The sequence below is a fragment of the Anopheles coluzzii genome, chromosome 2, assembly GCF_943734685.1.
Source record: "Anopheles coluzzii chromosome 2, AcolN3, whole genome shotgun sequence".
Lineage (NCBI taxonomy): Eukaryota > Metazoa > Arthropoda > Insecta > Diptera > Culicidae > Anopheles > Anopheles coluzzii.
Genome location: NC_064670.1, coordinates 59,348,866 through 59,367,058, shown reverse-complemented (window position 1 = coordinate 59,367,058; position 18,193 = coordinate 59,348,866). Strand labels below are relative to the sequence as shown.

At 42.8% G+C, this 18,193-nt stretch overlaps 1 protein-coding gene across 1 annotated transcript; it reads left to right on the top strand.

The window, feature by feature from the left end:
* Positions 1 to 1,238: 1,238 nt before the first annotated feature.
* LOC120952989 (homeobox protein SMOX-3-like) lies at positions 1,239 to 3,823 on the top strand. The gene is made up of 3 exons (XM_040372613.2): positions 1,239 to 1,640; positions 2,839 to 2,950; positions 3,222 to 3,823. Exons 1-3 carry the CDS (start codon positions 1,434 to 1,436, stop codon positions 3,728 to 3,730), a joined length of 828 nt encoding a protein of 275 aa, XP_040228547.2. The 5' UTR covers positions 1,239 to 1,433; the 3' UTR covers positions 3,731 to 3,823.
* The last annotated feature ends 14,370 nt before the right edge of the window (positions 3,824 to 18,193 follow it).

Here is an 18,193-nt window from a genome sequence, read left to right as displayed (position 1 = left end):
TAGCGTAAAAGCATATGAAATATCGATAAACTGATACGCAGTCATTAACGTAGTGCTATAGACCTGGGTATCAATAAGAGCCAGGCCAAAAGTATCAAATGAAGACAAAATACAATAGTGGAAATGGATTTCAACCCTGGTATTTATATGGTCTTTTTTTGTATATAAATATAATTTAATCATTACAATTGTATAAGTAAAGCAATATGAGATACATTGCTACATATGGACAACAAATGGCGAATTGCAAACCAAATTTAAATACGTTTTTAATAACGTTTTGATTGGCCTCGGTTTTTGCTCCGCCTTTTTTTTATTACTGAACTTCCTAAGCCGTCCCTGAAAGGGCATGGTAAAATAAGGTTCCTCGTACCCCGTCGCAAATTTTCGTTCTATTCTCTTCCATCTAACAAAAGCAATCCTTACCCAAATCAAAAGTGAATGAAAATATATGCGCGTGTCACTACGCGACGAAAATATAATATAATGTCTTTTTCATTTTCCTTGTTTGGAAATACATTACTCATAATTGTTTTCTTTGCATCGAAGTTAACATAACAATACAAGCGCAAGCGCTTGCATGCATTTCTATTACGACTGTGGTGGAAGCGCGCACACTCGGGTGGTGTGAAAAGTAAATTGAATGGTACATGCTCTTGGGAAAATTATTGCAATACAAATATATTACAAACGTAAATCTACATGTATAACCATATTTAGTTGAAAAACTTTGTTATACTGATGATTTTTTTATCCATTATGTATAAAACTGTTTTGTAATGTAACAAAACTCGTGTAATCCATAAGAGATAGCATTAATAACGCTAATATAGGTTATAAACAGCAACATTGATGTTGTTCAAAATTAAAACATGTTTTCATTTACAAATAATGAATAAAAATGTTCCGTTTTAAAGCATCTTTCAAGTACCTTTCTAGTCTACGATGGCCGAAAAATCTCATGAAAATGAGACAACATACTCAGTTATGAAAAAAGGGGAAGTTTCCTGCTGGAAAATAACTAACAGGTAACATGAACACAATTATATACTTCCCGAACGATAAAACGAAAGGGACAAAATCGGATGTGTTGGTGAATAACGTGTTGGTCGAACAAGATGCACTTTTATTCGCATTCTGATTTGAATTCAAAAATATGAGAGGAATGAGAGGTAAAGTGAGAAAGCGAAATATAGAAAAAGTTGTATTTATCAGATAGAAAGGGATCGCACGGGATGGCACTTAGTGTTGAGAAGACCGAGGAGATGTTTATTACTAACAAAACGAACCAGTCTTGTTGGAGACACTGTCTAGATTAGTTGAAAGCAAATAAGGTGTTTGTGAATCTATTTGTAAGGTGCTTTATTCGTGAAATCTGGTTGCTTGAAAAATAAAAACACAAAAAGTATATAAAGTTTTGCGTACAACTATCGATGGCGGGTCCATTCTTGTCTCCGATGCCTGGAGATTTGCTTACGGAATATATGTTTGGTCGGCGTCGTCAACGGCGAAATCGCACTACGTTTACCCCGCAACAGCTTCAAGAACTTGAACAGTTGTTTAAAAAAACTCATTATCCAGATGTCTTCTTGAGAGAAGAAGTTGCACTACGGATTAATTTGAGTGAAGCACGTGTCCAGGTTATAATTAATTAATCAACTTTTTGCAAGTTTTTTTTATTCAGAAGGAACGGTCCGAAAAAGTCGTATTACTTATATTTTTGCAAGTTAATGGTGAACAAATTATTGTAGTCGTATCTATTAAAATTAGTAAACAAAGATCAATAGAACATTTCTTAACTATTTCTGTGGGACAATTTATGTGTGTTTTACGTGCAACAGACTGTTTTGATGTTATTTTATGTTCTAAAAGCTGTGTACAGTCGCTTGATTTTGACTTTTTCTTTTTATATTAACTCTAATACATAAAAAATATGATCAAAAATGAAATGCAAAATGAGAAATAAAGATAAACAAAAAAGTAATGGAAGCTTTTTATGTTTGAGGAGTTATTAGGTCGTACTGGTTTGATTTAAAAAAAAACTTATAACTTAATAATAACTATAAAATAAATAAAGTCAACACAGAGGCAGGAACAGTCTAGGTATAGACGTCAAATCATACGACCTAACAAAATACCGGTGAAGGATTCTAATCTCATATGGATCGTGCTATGTGATCACTAATCGGCCACTTATAAGTGTTGGAAAAGGTATGATTAGGTAGGCATAGACAAACTATTACTGTTGTTAATGATGATGAATAAATTAACAACTAAATACGAAAAAATTGTACATATACGATATAAATACATGTTATCGAACTCAAACGAAAATGATGCGTATTGCGTTATAACGAGAGTTAAGTTTCATTACTTTAGCGAAAAAATTAAATAATAGGAATGCTTGTAATCATAATAATTTGCTTGATATTTCGAAACAAAACAGTTATCCAGTTGCATTCTCGACTATTTATTAAATTAAAAAAAATCCGTGTTTGACAAACTTTTAAAAATGCCGTTTGATCAAAGCATATGACGTTCAATTAAAGGAGCTTTCAAATATGATGATAATAATATAAGTATACAATTATTAGATATATTTAAGAGGTATAGTCTGGCGATCATACAATATCGGGTGGATTAATATCTAACAATAACGTCCTTCCGCAGAAAGGACTGACTATCCAATTATTTTCTAATTTAGAGTATTAAATTTGGACACTATATTAATGACCGGCAGCCCATCTAGGATGCCCATAAACCACTTATAAATCATGTGTTTTAAATTATGCTGGATGAATTTGTTAATGGCTATGAAAGATTGCTTTCGTTTTTTAGGTGTGGTTTCAGAATCGGAGGGCCAAATGGAGGAAACAAGCAAGACTTCAATTATTGCAAGATGCATGGAGAATGCGTTGTTTAAGTATGGGTAACGCAGAAATAATAATAGGTAAATAATATTTTAGAAAATTTTAGATTATCATGACGAAGTGATGAAAAAAAGGAATAAATAAAAAACTTTTCGTATCTTTCGAATTAACAATCACGCCAAATTGACACACACACACACACACACACACACACACACACACACACACACACACACACACACACACACACACACACACACACACACACACACACACACACATGTTTTGTTGTAACTTCAATGAGTTCTTAATTTAATAATTGCATTTAACTATATCTCATTTCGTTATTAGCGTCTGATTCGCGAACTGCTTCAAACAACAATACTAACAACAACAAAGATGAGATCAAAAAAGGAATATTTGAAACGGAGAATAAACACAATTCAGAACGTGTTCATGAACAGTCTAGTGACATTGATTCACAATCAGTTTGTCAAAATACGGTATATAGCAGCAGCCTAAGAATTGATAACGCAACTATAATGAATCATAAAGCTGCTAGCACCTACAAGGAAAATGGGAAGGACCACCTAAATGAAAGCAATTTGACAGTCTTTTCTAAGCAATGTTTGGAGCAAGTTTCTTTCGAACACCATCGCTATTTTCACCCAGAGAGTAAACTGTACCAGCAAACTATCACTGAAGATCCTGAAACCCTCTCAACAGTACAACTATCTTCACAACCATCGAGAATAAGTGTAAGATATGCAAATTCTAGCGACTCATCCAATGATTCTGAAGAAATAGATCTAACCAGCAGTAAGGGATGCATCGATTACTCAAATTCCAATAAAAATTGAAACGCATAATATATGATTAACCCTTGTTATATTTTTGCCCTTCTTTATGCCATTGAGTATTGAAAACCGTAAATCCAGGTTACTAGTTTGTCATCAAAGAGAATTTTCTAATCACTGCTATTTACCATTAAATGTTTAAAGTGAGTTAGGATTTAATTTGGTCAAGAGAATAAGTTTAGTGTTGCAATGGCGTATTAAACGGTAAATGTACTAAGCGACCGCAAGTTAGTCCCGTCGATTTTGAAGCACCGTATATGGTACTTCCTGCTTATATGATAGAAGGTTAAGAAGCCTCGTTGAATGCCTCAGGGCTCGTTAGTAGGCCTGGGCTAATCGGTTCATGAACTTGAACATTTTGTTTTCTTTGGCACAACAACCGTTGTCGGTCACAAGGCCTGCCTTTTACCCACTGGTGAAGTAAGCTTGGCTTTCTTTGACTTATTGTTACCATAGCAGGATAGTCAGTCCTACGTATGGAGGCACGGTCTATTCGGGGCTAGAACCCTTGAGGGATTGTTGTTAAAGTCGTAGGAGTGGTACAGTCATCAACCACCAGACCGGCCCAACATACTTGAACATACTAGTTCTTATATTTAGATGAACTGAACGCGAATCGCAGTTATTTCGCGAGTAGCTGATAATATGGTATAAACACTGTAGTGATGGGAATAATTCCAAAAATTGAGGAACGGATCGAACCTGTCAATCTGGGGAACATGAACAGAGCTCGGAACTCAGAGGGGAATAGTTCAATCACTTAGGGGAATGTTGCAAATCGGTAAGGGAATGTTGCAAGCAAGCTGTGAAAGTGGGAGTGTTGCAATCGATTACGGGAATTTTACAAGCGTACTTTGGAACTGTCATCAACTGTGGGTGCCACTGTAAATACCTCAAAATATTTTCGTCAATCTTACTAACTTATCATGTTTAATTATGGCTCTGCAGCAGGATTTATTTAGTTTATCGTGTCTACTAGTGATGTGCTGTATGGAGCGCACCCACGACTCCGATCTGACTCCGACTATTGTTAGTTCGATTCCGACTCCGGCAAAATGGAACCACTAGATCCGCCCGGAGTCGGAGTCGTTCGGAGTCGTCCGGAGTTGTCTGGAGTCGTCTGGAGTCGAACGACTCCGAACGACTCCGAACGACTCCGGACGACTCCGAACGACTCCGACTCCGAACGACTCCGACGACTCCGACGACTCCGAACGACTCCGAACGACTCCGAACGACTCCGACGACTCCGAACGACTCCGGACGACTCCGAACGACTCCGAACGACTCCGAACGACTCCGAACGACTCCGAACGACTCCGGACGACTCCGACTCCGAACGACTCCGGACGACTCCGGACGACTCCGAACGACTCCGGATATTGCAGCGCGGACCTACCTTCCGGAGTCGATTCCGAATTTATCGGAGTCGGATCGGAGTCGACACCGGATTTTTGCCAATTATACCCATCACTAGTGTGTACAGCTGGATCCCACACAAAAACAACTCTATATGATGTTTTTTTTAATAAACATCATCGGTATCAATTCGAAGCTTTTTACACCGGCACCGGCTCCACAGTACGCTTGCAAAATTCCCCTAATCGATTGCAACACTCCCCTATATGATTGCAAACTTCCACAGCTTACATGCAACATTCCCCTACCGATTTGCAACATTCCCCAAGCGATTTGCAACATTCCCCTAAGTGATTGAACTATGCCCTTATATGATTCGAAACCCTGTATGGTGCGTTTTTGTACATATAGATTATACATGGGCAAATTGAATCAGAACTGAATGATTCATTCCAAATTTTACACTGAGTGAACGAGTACATCACAGCTAAATGGATAAATTATATTATTTTTTATATCCATATGGAGCGCTCCATATGGACCACGGATGCAAAATGAAAACGGCGTGTATATTTTCGTACAGTATCTCATTCCCAACAGAAAGCGGCACCCCTCAATGGCATCCCCTCAATAATTTCCGAAGGCGGCACGTGAAAAAAAGATTTCCTATAAGATTTCCTCTAGTTTTTACACTAGCAGCAGCTAAAATAAAAACTTCAGCCCAGCACGAATTGGCCTCGGGTTGCTGGTCATTCTCACGCATACACACTGGTCCCGCTCCCATATTTGCTGGTTTGTAGATTGCTGGTTGTAGTAGTGACACTTTGTCGAGTTGCTTTAAGCACACTTTCGCAAGCTATTTATTGGTGTTACTCCACAAACGTTTTGGCACACTCACGCTCTGTATACGGCAGGATGCTTTATCACTTCAAAATAATGCGGTAACTTTCCGCTAGCCTGCCTCTCGTTCTTCCTTCTATCCTCCGCGCTAGGATATCCTCGTCATATTCAGCCAGCGCCTGTCTGGAAATGACGTCACGGGCTGGTGATGCGCATGTTTAGCCGTATCCTTGGCGTCCTTGAAGTGCGCTCTTCTGCGAAAGAACGGTATTGAAATCTGTTTCGGGATGTTGGCAAGGCCATCAGGTAGCCGTCGATTAATATGCGCGTGCACTTGTAACTTTTTAAACGACCTGTAACTTTTAAAGCGTTAGTTGAATGTACCCATAGAAGCAAGCACGACAACAAGAAACTTACCTTAGAAATTTACAAGGATAAATCATTCCATAATTGAAGAAGAAGGGACACGGCACAAAACGTAAAAGAGCAAAGTACGGATCACAAGAAATCACATCCTTCCACAGCGACGGAAAGTTCTGGACAGACTGTAAGCGCCTACACGCGTGGTCCAAAACAGCCGAAATCATACAAAATCATGAAAAAGTCTGCGCCCTTTTGTTCCGAAGTCTTCATGAAGTTTACCGAGCCGAACCGAATAGTTGTGTTCGATAAACATGTGTGCGTATCAGGTAGCTGCATTTGTACTGCTTACCTGCCGTATGCCGCTGTGATACCGAGTGAGACGCATAGGCAACGCGTCTAGAGGACATGTGTAGCCGTGAGGAAATTTTTCTGTATCTCTTTTGCCTAGTCCTTGTCTTTAGATTCTGATGAGTGAAGCATACATGCCTTTCGGGTACGTTCGGGGTATAAGCCCTGTCCCTTTTATGTTATTGGAAAAGATAGAATCGTATGAAATCGGCTCTGCATTCGAGCGTGGGCAGGCCCGTGGGCGCAGTTTGTACGCAGACACTAAGGATGCCTAACACCCGGATGAGCGACCGGTAGACCTGGTCAAGTGGAATCCGTATGCAAATGCATGTGTGCGTGTCGTTCGAAGGGTTTCCTCTTCTCCCGATTTTCGTCCATTATTTTTTGCCAGTCCAAACTCTAGAGAGAGTAGATATGCTCTCTCGCTTTGGCACACAAGAAAGTTTTCCAATAGCTTCGGTTTTGCTGGTTGGGATGTTACTGCGAAGTCGAATCAGGAATCGCGCATCAAATCGATGGAAGAAGGGAGTACAAAAAAGAGAAGGAAGCACAGAGAAAAATGCTCCACATTGAAAAATTTTTAATAATTCTTAATAATTTCAACGCTCGCGAATCGTAGTGCTGGAAAGTGTTGTTCGTGTTTGGTATTTCAGGAGTTTTGTGCTGTAGTTTAGTGCGTGTGGGAAAAAATAAAACTTATACATCCTTTTACGTCGTTCGTTGTTTTCACAGCGAGACGGTAAATTAAATTTTATTATTATTATTATTATTATATTTATTCCGAAAGTTATCCAGCTGGCATAAGCTTACATAACATACTTATTTCTTTAGTTTATGCTAAAGAACAGTGCTAACAAAAACGCATCAAAAAACATAACAAGTTTAACTGTCAATCAACCAAATAAAAATAAAAAACAACATAAACTGTGGAAGCGTCATATTAAGCTATGTAAAAAGGTCCGTAAATTGTTTAAGTTTGAGTTCAAGTCGACATTGTTTCCTAGCGAGTTATAGGCACTTATCATTTTTAATAAAGGATCGTTAGATCCAAAATTAGTCGATCTGAATTCTATGTTAAATAATGTCCTGGTTCTTAACATTCTACTGGGGGCTTGAAAGTTCAATTTACTCAGAATTGACGGGGCGTCTAAAGATCCGCTAACAAGTTTGTGTATAAATAAGCACTGTGCCGTCTTTCTTCTATGTTGCAGAGGTTCTAGTCCAAATAACAGGCACCTTGTACGGTAAGAGGGACAAACACAATTACGAGACCACGGGAGACGGTAAAACAATGAACGAGTGAGCTTGCGTTGAACCGATTCTAGCCTATCTATTAAATATTGCTGTGTCGGAGTCCAAATAATACTAGCGAATTCTAAGGTAGGACGGACAATTGCACAATACAGAGCTTTTATACTGAATGGATCTTTGAAGTCTTTCGCAACACGCAAAATGAATCCTAACAAACGGAAGGCTTTTGAAAGTATTGCTTCATAGTGGTTCTGTAACGTTAGTCTGCTATCTAAATGGACGCCTAAATCGCGAATCACATTTTTACGCGGCACTGATCTATCATCAATTTTATAATCGTAAACAATGGGGGTTCTTTTTCTAGTGTAGGATATAACAGAGCATTTAGATATGTTGAGACGCATACAATTTGAATTACACCATGAATTGAATCGAGTTAAGCAGTTTTGAAGAGTAAAACAATCGGTTTGATCTGATATCGGTAGAAACATTTTCATATCATCTGCATAAAACAATTTTTCGCAATCTGGTATAACATAAATAACATCGTTTATGAAAATGTTAAAGAGAATAGGTCCGAGAATACTGCCTTGTGGAACCCCGAACGTGTTGGTGAATGGTGCAGATATAGAGGAGGAAATATTCACTGTTATATGCCTATCACTTAAATAACAGGAGAGCCAATGAACTAGCGCCCCATTTACTCCGTAGCTTGATAGTTTTGAAATTAGCATTGAGTGATTTACGGAGTCAAAGGCAGCACTGAAGTCGGTGTAGATTACGTCTACCTGTTTACCATTGTCCATTGCAGGATAGCAGGTGCTCAATAAAGAGAGAAGGTTTGCTTCAATTGAGCGGTTGGGTAAAAAGCCGTGCTGATCATTGGAGATTATATTTTTAAAACCACTTGATAGGTGTTTCGAAATGGTGATCTCAAAAATTTTGCTGACTGCACAAAACATATAAATACCACGGTAATTACAAATGTCATTTCTATTTCCATTTTTGTAAACCGGGAACATGTGTGTAGGATTGCGCCCCACACTAGATAGTTAAAACTCGCGACTCGAGTTTTCTATGGGAGCAAAGTCAGCACAGTTACCATATTCACCGGAGAGCGCTAACAAGTGTCAAGCAAGAGCTACCCGTCAAGGACTCAATGCAATTAAATTCTGGCTCCAAAATCTGTGCTGTTAACTGAATTCTGAATGTATTTCTTCGGGTACTTATTACACAGTGCAGTGTTCCGTTAGCGATGTTTACATTTTTTGGTTTGTACGCTGGCTTAATTTCCCCTCTTTCCGTGGACATACAACCCGCTGCGCAAAGCGATGGAAGGCGTTATGGCGTTCTGAGAATTTTATCATGCCATCTTTTTCCCTCCAACGGCAAATTTGTCGAGCAGCTCGTCGAGCTACCCGTCCCTGGCTCCGCCTCGTACCCCTCGCCTGAGCACGCTGTCGAAGGTTTGAATGTGTTGGTGCGCCAGACGGCCAATCGCTGTCAGCCGTCGTCCGTGCTTTTCCCTCCATAGCGCTATCTCTTTCTCGCGTGTGGACAATGCTCATAAGTTGCTGTGGCGCTTAAAAAACCGTTTGTACACATTGCGGCGATGAAGTTGCATTTTTACAAATCAAACCAAAAAAGCGCAATGAGTTTAATCGATGCAATGTAAAAATGACTACGGAATCGCTAGCGCACGATGGAGGGTTTGCTGTGCAACGCGCAGAACCCTAATTCGCTCTAACACGTTTCTAACACTAAGCTTTTGCCTTCGTCTGTTGTGGATTACATAGATATGCTAAGCATCCTGCGCATGGTTGTGAGTGTGCGTGTGTATGCAAAACTGTCGCCAAATGTAATTTCTTCCGGAATGTTATGATCTATCGGTCAAAGAAAGGAAGGTGTTCATGAAAGGCGGAAAGACGAATTGAGGCCCCTGAGGAGGGGGTACTGACACACAGCTGTTGGAAGATTGAACGGTATACTTAAATGGCCGGCGGATGGGGGGGTGGCCATGGGACCCCTACGATCATCGGTCACAGGCCCTAAAATTGTAGTCGCCATGGGGGGAGGGGTGGTGCAAATGGTTCTCCAGCCATGGAGCCCTAACGACCATCGCCCTTGTCGCTAATAATCTGTCCACTTGTAGACATACGGCATACTACAGACTAGAAATCTTCGGCGACCGCCTAGTCCGCCTACCGTTAGGTCCACCGCTGGTTCATGACGGTGTTTTTTTTTTTTTACTGTGGAGGTGTATCCTTCCCCCCTGCTACGTATGCACCGGGCAGGAGACAGTGTGGCAGTATGCAAGTTGCACACTGGATAGGAGCGGGCCCGCGGCACCGCCATCATTACGCACATCTGCATGCCTGTCGTGGGTTCTAATCGCGTATGAACCGGCCGTCGTAGCAAGGGATTAGCCACCGGCTCCGGCTACGTGGTACTCAAGTCCTGAAAAGGCCGGCATGATCGCGTTGGCTATTACGCCAATAATAATAATAATAATAATAATAATAATAATAATAATAATAAAAAGAACTTAGCGTAGCAGTCCACACCCGGGTACGAGTTTGTCTTGACTTTGTTGCTGCCGGGCTACCGCTGTGATGAGACAAATACACGGAATGCACTCGACCAAAACATGAACCTACCGATCCGAACCCATTCCAAGGCATTGCCGGTCAACCGGCGTCATGATAACTACTCCGAACCAACAAGCCACCAGATTCTGGACTGACAGGTGCAGCACCATACGCGCACCGTAATAAACAAATCCAGAATCCTCTTTTGTATGGATTCAATTCAAAATGTTGTTTCCACTTGGGTCCGCTAGCTGAATTAGAAATAAATGTGCAATATATCACACGCACGTTTGCTTTGATCGTGTGTCTTTTTGATACTCCCAACAGCAGAGTCGATCGCAAAGATGCCAATGCCAATGGTTATGTTGTCTCTCAGGTAGCGAGATCGAAAATGCCTTGACTTTGTAGCCGCAGCGGATGAAAATGTACGCATCTGAATCAAATAGTTTTGAGGTTTCCAAACGCACGCACACACACAAACACACAAACACGCGCGCGCAAACTCACACACAAACACGCGAGCGCAAACTCACACACCCACACAAACACACACACACACACACACACACACACAAACACACACACACACACCCGCGCGCACACATGCATGAACGCGCGCACGCCAGCACGCACGCACACACACACTCACGTACGCGAGCGCGAGCATGAAAGCGCGCACACCAGCACGCACACACGAAAGCGCGCTCGCGAGCACGCACCCTCGAAGTCGCGCAAGTATGCACTACCCCCCCCCACCCGACTAGACCACCCCCCACCACCTCCACGCATGATCGATTACGGCTACCTTATCGGTAGAACGGTTGGTTCAGCTTTCTTGTAGCATCCTCATCCTTAGCGCCGGGCGGGGTGGGGGATCGCGACATGATAGAGTGAACGGCCACTTTCACCGAGCTGTGTGTGTGTGTGTGTGTGACGAGACCCGAAAACGCGAGACAGATTTCGGCACATTAAAAAAAAAAATATTGTCACTATACACTGTGCTACATGATGCTTAGAAGGTCGTTGAAGCATCAAACATGTTCAAATTAAAAAATATTAGATTAGTGTTAGACGTTCTCCTACGCTTGTTTTAAATAGGCTTCTTCACCCTTAACTGGCAGGGGCATCGAATGGTCTCATCAGCAGCGGCACGAAATAAAATAAACCATCAATACACCGATAACACTTTGAATCCCAATCCAGCTTCTCCCACAGAGTCTCAAGGTCACACACAAATTAATAAATGCTAACACCCACCAATAACAACACACAACCGCAATGCACATATGAGTATCAACGCATACACCGCAACAGCCAATCAGCTGGCGGCGAAAGGCACGGGCAGAAGCGCAAGTAAGGCAAGGCAGGGTGAGGGAGGGAGAAGAAGCGGACGAAAAAATAGACGCCAATATTTTTAATTTTTTTGACCGTTTTTTTTGCTCCGCCGCCATAAATAGTTCGTCCGTTTCGCCAGCAGATGGCGCTAAACTTGCTCGAACCAGCGCAGGAATCGCTGAAGTCCAGCGCGGGTAAGGGCCAAAATCTGCGCTGGCCAGCGCAGATTTTGGTACATTTTCTGCGCTGGAAACTGCTCGAATTTGCGCAGCGGGTGGTTTGGGATTCAAAGTGTTATCGGTGTATTGATGGTTTATTTTATTTCGTGCCGCTGCTGATGAGACCATTCGATGCCCCTGCCAGTTAAGGGTGAAGAAGCGTATTTAAAACAAGCGTAGGAGAACGTCTAACACTAATCTAATATTTTTTAATTTGAACATGTTTGATGCTTCAACGATCTTGTAAGCATTATGTAGCACAGTGTATAGTGGCAATAATTTTTTTTTAATTCGCCGAAATCTGTCTCGCGTTTTTGTGTCTCGACACACACGCACAAGCACACAGCGCGGGGAAAGTGATCGTTCACTCTATCATGTCCCCACCCCGCCCGGCGCTAGGGATGAGGATGCGCTACATGATAGCTGAACCAGCCTTTCTTCCGATAAGGTAGCCGTGCTCGCTCGTGCGGGGAGGGGGTGGTGGGGGGGTTCTGGTGGGGGGTGTGTGCTTGCGTTCGCGCTTTCGTGGGTGTGTGCTGGCGTGCGCGCTTTCATGCTCGCGGACGCGCGTACGTGCGTGTGTGTGTGCGTGCGTGCGTGCTGGCGTGCGCGCGTTCATGCATGTGTGCGCGCGCGCGCACGCGTTTGTGTGTGTGTGTGTGTGTGTGTGTGTGTGTGTGTGTGTGCACGAGTTTGCGCTCGCGTGTTTGTGAGTTTGGGCGCGCGTGTTTGTGTGTTTGTGCGTGTGCGTGCGTTTGGAAACCCCAAAACTATTTGATTCTGATGCGTACATTTTCATCCGCTGCGGCTACAAAATACCACGCATTTTCGATCTCGCTACCTGAGAGACAACACAACCATTGGCATTGGCATCTTTGCGATAGGCTCTGCTGTTGGGGGAATTAAAAAGACACACGATCTAAGCAAACGTGCGTGTGATATGTGCACATTTATTTCTAATTCAGCTAGCGGGCGCAAGTGGAAACAACATTTTGAATTGAATCCATACAAAAGAGGATCCTGGATGTGTTTATTACGGTGCGCGTATGGTGCTGCACCTGTCAGTCCAGAATCTGGTGGCTTGTTGGTTTGGAGTAGTTATCATGACGCCGATTGACCGGCAATGCCTTGGAATGGGTTCGGATCGGTAGGTTCATGTTTTGGTCGAGTGCATTCCGTGCATTTGTCGCGCCACAGCAGTAGACCCGGCAGCAACAAAGTCAAAACAAAAACCTTCCCCGAGTGTGGACTGCTATGCTAAGTTCTTCTTCTTCTTATTATTATTGGCGTAATAGCCAACGCGATCATGCCGGCCTTTTCATGACTTGAGTACCACGTAGCCGGATAGTACCCTCTTGCTACGGCGGACGGTTCATACGCGGTTAGAACCCACGACGGGCATGCAGATGTGCGGAATGATGGCGTTGCCGCGCGACCGCTCCTATCCAGTGTGCAACTTGCATACTGCCACACTGTCTCCTGCCCGGTGCATACGTAGCAGGGGGAAGGATGCACCTCCACAGTAAAAAAAACACCGTCATGAACCAGCGGTGGATCTAACGGTAGGCGGACTAGGCGGTCACCGAAGATCTCTAGTCTGTAGTATGCCGTATGTCTACAATTGGACAGAGTATTAGCGACAAGGGCCCCCGGAGAGATGGTCGTTGGGGCTCCGTGGCTGGAGAACCATTTGCACCTCCCCTCACCTCATGGCGACTACAATTTTAGGGCCTGTGACCGATGATCGTAGGGGTCCCATGGGCACCCCCCTCCCTCCTTCCCCCCAATCCGCCGGCAATTTAAGTATACTGTTCAATCTCCCAACGGCTGTGTGCCAGTACCCCCTGCTCCCGGTCATCAGCTACCATTTACAGGGGCCTCAACTCGTCTTTCCGCCAAGGGCCCCCGATTTCCCTACTCTGCCACTATCATGAACTCCTTCCTTTCTTTGACCGATCGATCATAACATTCCGGAAGAGCATAGATTCGGCGACAGTTTTGCATACACACATGCGCAAACTGCTCAGCATATCTGTGTAATCTACAGCATACGAAAGCAAAAGATTAAGGTAACAAATTATGCTTAATGCTTAACACGTTCAGCACAATGACATGCCCCAGGGACTGCTAGTGAACTTTCCAGGATGCCGGTTTCACAATCAGCTTGCGTTCTAGATGCTGGTGGAAAGGAAAGTTGATGAAAATCAGCGCCAATCTGAACGTGTAAATGCGAATTAAGGTTCTGCGCGTTACACAGCAAACCATCCAGCTTGAGCTAGCGTTTCCTAGGTCATTTTTACATTGCAGAAATTTAACTTATTGCGCTTTTTTTGTTTGATTTGTGAAAATAAAACTTCATCGCCGCAATGTTTGTTAACGACTTTTTGAAGGGCCACTACAGCTCGCGAGCATTGACCACACGCGAGAAAGAGATAGCACTATGGAGGGAAAAAACACGGACGACGGCTGACAGCGATTGGCCGTCTGACGCACCAACACATCCAAACCTTTGACAGTGCGCTCAGGCGAGGGGTACGAGGCGGAGCCAGGGACGGGCAGCTCGACGAGCTGCTTGACAAATTTGCCGTTGGAGGGAAAAAGATGGCATGATAAAATTCTCAGAACGCCATAACGCCTTCCGTCGCTTTGCGCAGCGGGATGAATGAAGATTTCCATACTTGAGGGAAGCATTTCAGCTGCAAAGACTTGTTGAACAATGTGGTCAAGACAGGAGAAATTTCAAAGCTTTATTAAGAACTATCTCAACGCACTTTAAGCTGTTCGTTTTTCTCATAGCGATACGTAAAATTTAGAGGCCCAAGAGTGTATCTTGTTTTGTTAGAGCAGATATTAAAAGTTTTTCAGAAGTAAGTGGTTGAAGACATTAGTCAGATAGTCCCTCATTAAACATGCATGTTTAGAAGTGAAGTGGTGCTGTGGACATTAGAAAAATAGTTACAGTAACGTTTTTTCAGTGCCAGCGCTAAGAGGGCCAACGATATGTCAGTCCCTCCTCCTACCACGAGGGCTCATCTCGCTCTCGGCACGAATTCCCGGGCTAGGGCATACCCGGAATGGTTTAACGGCGAGGAAGGAGGGCTGATGTATCTGGTTCTGTATACTCTTTGACTCACTATGAAAATTTACAATCTCTAACAAAACTTTTTTAACGAAACACCTATCACCATCACACCCCACACTGTCCAATGCGTAATTTTCTCTACTGATCTGAAACACATGAAGGATGACAAAGTTCTTGACGATTTGAAAGATCAAAAAGTTACTCAAGTGCGTCGTTTTACTCACAAAATTAATAACGGAATAATACCTACCAACTCTTTCCTCCTCCGTATTGCTCATTCCGTGTCTCCTCTGTTATCTACCTTGGCCCACTCCAAGTGAATCCCCTTTCATATTATCCCAAACCCATGCTTTGCCTTAAATGTGCTCAATATGGTCATACCAGGTTGGGATGCAAAACCTCACAGGTTTGCCACAATACCTATTGTGCCTGCCCATGGTGAATGCACTGCTCCACTGAAATGTGTTAATTGCAAAGGCAACCACAATTCATTTGTCAAAACCTGCTCATTGTATCTCAAAGAAAAGGAAGTCATTAAACATAAAATTGATTACAACGTGTCTTTCTTTGAAGCACAAAAATACACAGATTCCCAACTACATAAACAGAGCGCAGTTCAACAAAGGCTCACTCTCGCACAAGTTGTGTCTCCCAATCCACAAACTTACATTGTCCCTCCCACTAAACCCAATTCTAGAGACGAAGAAATAGCCAATCTTAAAAAAACTAAATAAAGAACTTTTGAAAAAAACTTACTCCATCTATTACCACCCCTGACCCTACAGATAAAATTAGTGCCCAACTAAAACAAGAAAATTCTAATTTAATTTAAAAAATTATCTACTCACAGAAACTGTGAAAACATGCCTATCGAACAAACCAAATCTATTAATAATTTTAATCAAAACAAAACCACCGATAAAGTTGAGCAAATGGACCAATCCAAAGAGTCTGACTCTTCTTGCTCCCCGTTCCATCTGGACGGAAGCAAAGCTACCTCTTCAAAGGCGCTTAAAAACTTAGCCCTCTCAAAGGGCTCTTCTTCCTCCTGGGAAGAACCCTCCCTATCCGTCCCTTTTCCGATCCCTTCATCTACGAGGGAGAGGAGCCCCTTCTCTCACCCGATAATGCCCCATTCATCGAGGTGAGAAAGTCAGAGAGGAAGAAAGCTTCTATAACACAATCACCACTTACACCACATCTTCTTTTTAATCAACTCAAATCATTCATTCTCCAAAATTTCATCCTCCGTTTCATAACAATACACTTTTATTTGCCATGTCCAGAAATATCAGGAGCTGTAACTGATGAACTAAATATTCTAATTACCTGCCACAACCCAACAATAGTCACTTTACAATAAATAATGACTGTTTAGGATTTAAATGCGCCAAAATGTAGGCAATTTGTTGTATACGAGAAGTAAGCCGTAAAACCAAGAGCAGCGCCATCTCGAGGCAATAACACAACTATTCCACACTTCACAGTAGCGCCATCTACATAGTTAATTATGCAAACTATGGGGTCAAAGGGTGGTGTATTGGCTAATAACTAGGAAACATTTATATGTTAACGGAAAGAGGGGAAATTAAGCCAGCGTACAAACCCCAAAAAGTAAACATCGCTAACGGAACACAGCAATGTGTAATAAGTACCCGAAGAAATACATGCAGAATTCAGTTAACAGCACAGATTGTGGAGTCAGAATTTATTGTTTTATATCTTCAAATCACCCAGCTGGCAAATTTTGTACAGAGTCCTTGGCGGGTAGCTCTTACTTGACACTTGTCAGCGCTCTCAGGTGTATTTGGTATCGTGCTGATTTTTGCTCCCTTTGAAACTCGAATCGCGAGTTTAAGGTTATCTAGTGTAGGGCGCAATCCTACACATTTTGGTCCTTCGAACCGGATACCGGCCAGGCCGGTAAAGTAAGAGTGAACCAGTGAATTGAGGTGCGTTGTATTGGACAACGGCACACGGCGTGGCCAGTGACGGAAACTTCCACTAGACGATAACTCATCCCAATACAGGGTTTTCAATGATATTATTGACATGTTCAGCGAGTTGTTGATTCGTTCGGGCATATAATTGACACTTTCAGCGAGATATTGAATTGTTCGTAAGCAGGCGTTGACATGTTCAGCGATTCTGTAGTGCTGTCATTTGTTTTGTTTACACACTGTGCCGCAGGGTTCAATTTTCTATTCTTAGAAGTCCTAAAAGTAGCTAATAATCATTCCCCAAGCTGTTTAATACATGAATTAGTTAAAACAAACATATTTTTACGAAAACCGTTTGTTTACCTTCTGATGAGAATGATCCAAGCTGCAGTCCAAGGGGTACGAAAGTGACAGCTCTATAGTATCGCCGAACTTGTCAACGCCTGCTTCCGAACAATTCAATATCTCGCTGAAAGAGTCAATTATATGCTCGAACGAATCAACAACTCGCTGAACATGTCAATAATATCATTGAAAACCCTGTAAGGTGCGTTGTATTGGACAACGGCACACGGCGTGGCCCAGCGTGGAAGACATCCACTGGCGGCCATCTCATCCCTTAAACTGCGTTGTATTGGACAACGGCATACGGTGTGGCTCAGCGAGGAAGACATCCACTGGCGGCCATCTCATCCCTTAAACTGCGTTGTATTGGACAACGGCATACGGCGTGGCCCAGCGAAGAAGACATCCATTGGCGGCCATCTCATCCCTGAAACAACGTTGTATTGGACAACGGCGTACTGCGTGGCCCAACGAGGAAGACATCCACTGCCAGCCAATTCATCCCTGAGAGTGCGTTGTATTGGACAACGGCACAAACCTTGGCCCAACGAGGAAGACATCCACAAACGAGCAACTTCTATCGTCAATTTTGCGGTGTATTAGACATCGCCTGTTCATCACGACATCAGTAGGAACAGCATCTACAAGTCATCATGCCGACAACTAGATCCACATTGCAGCGTGTAGAAGACTCTGCATCACAAGAAGAAGCACAAGCTGCACCACCAGCGGCACCACAAGCTGCACCACTAGCTGCACCAGCTGCACCACTAGCTGTACCAGCTGCACCACAAGCT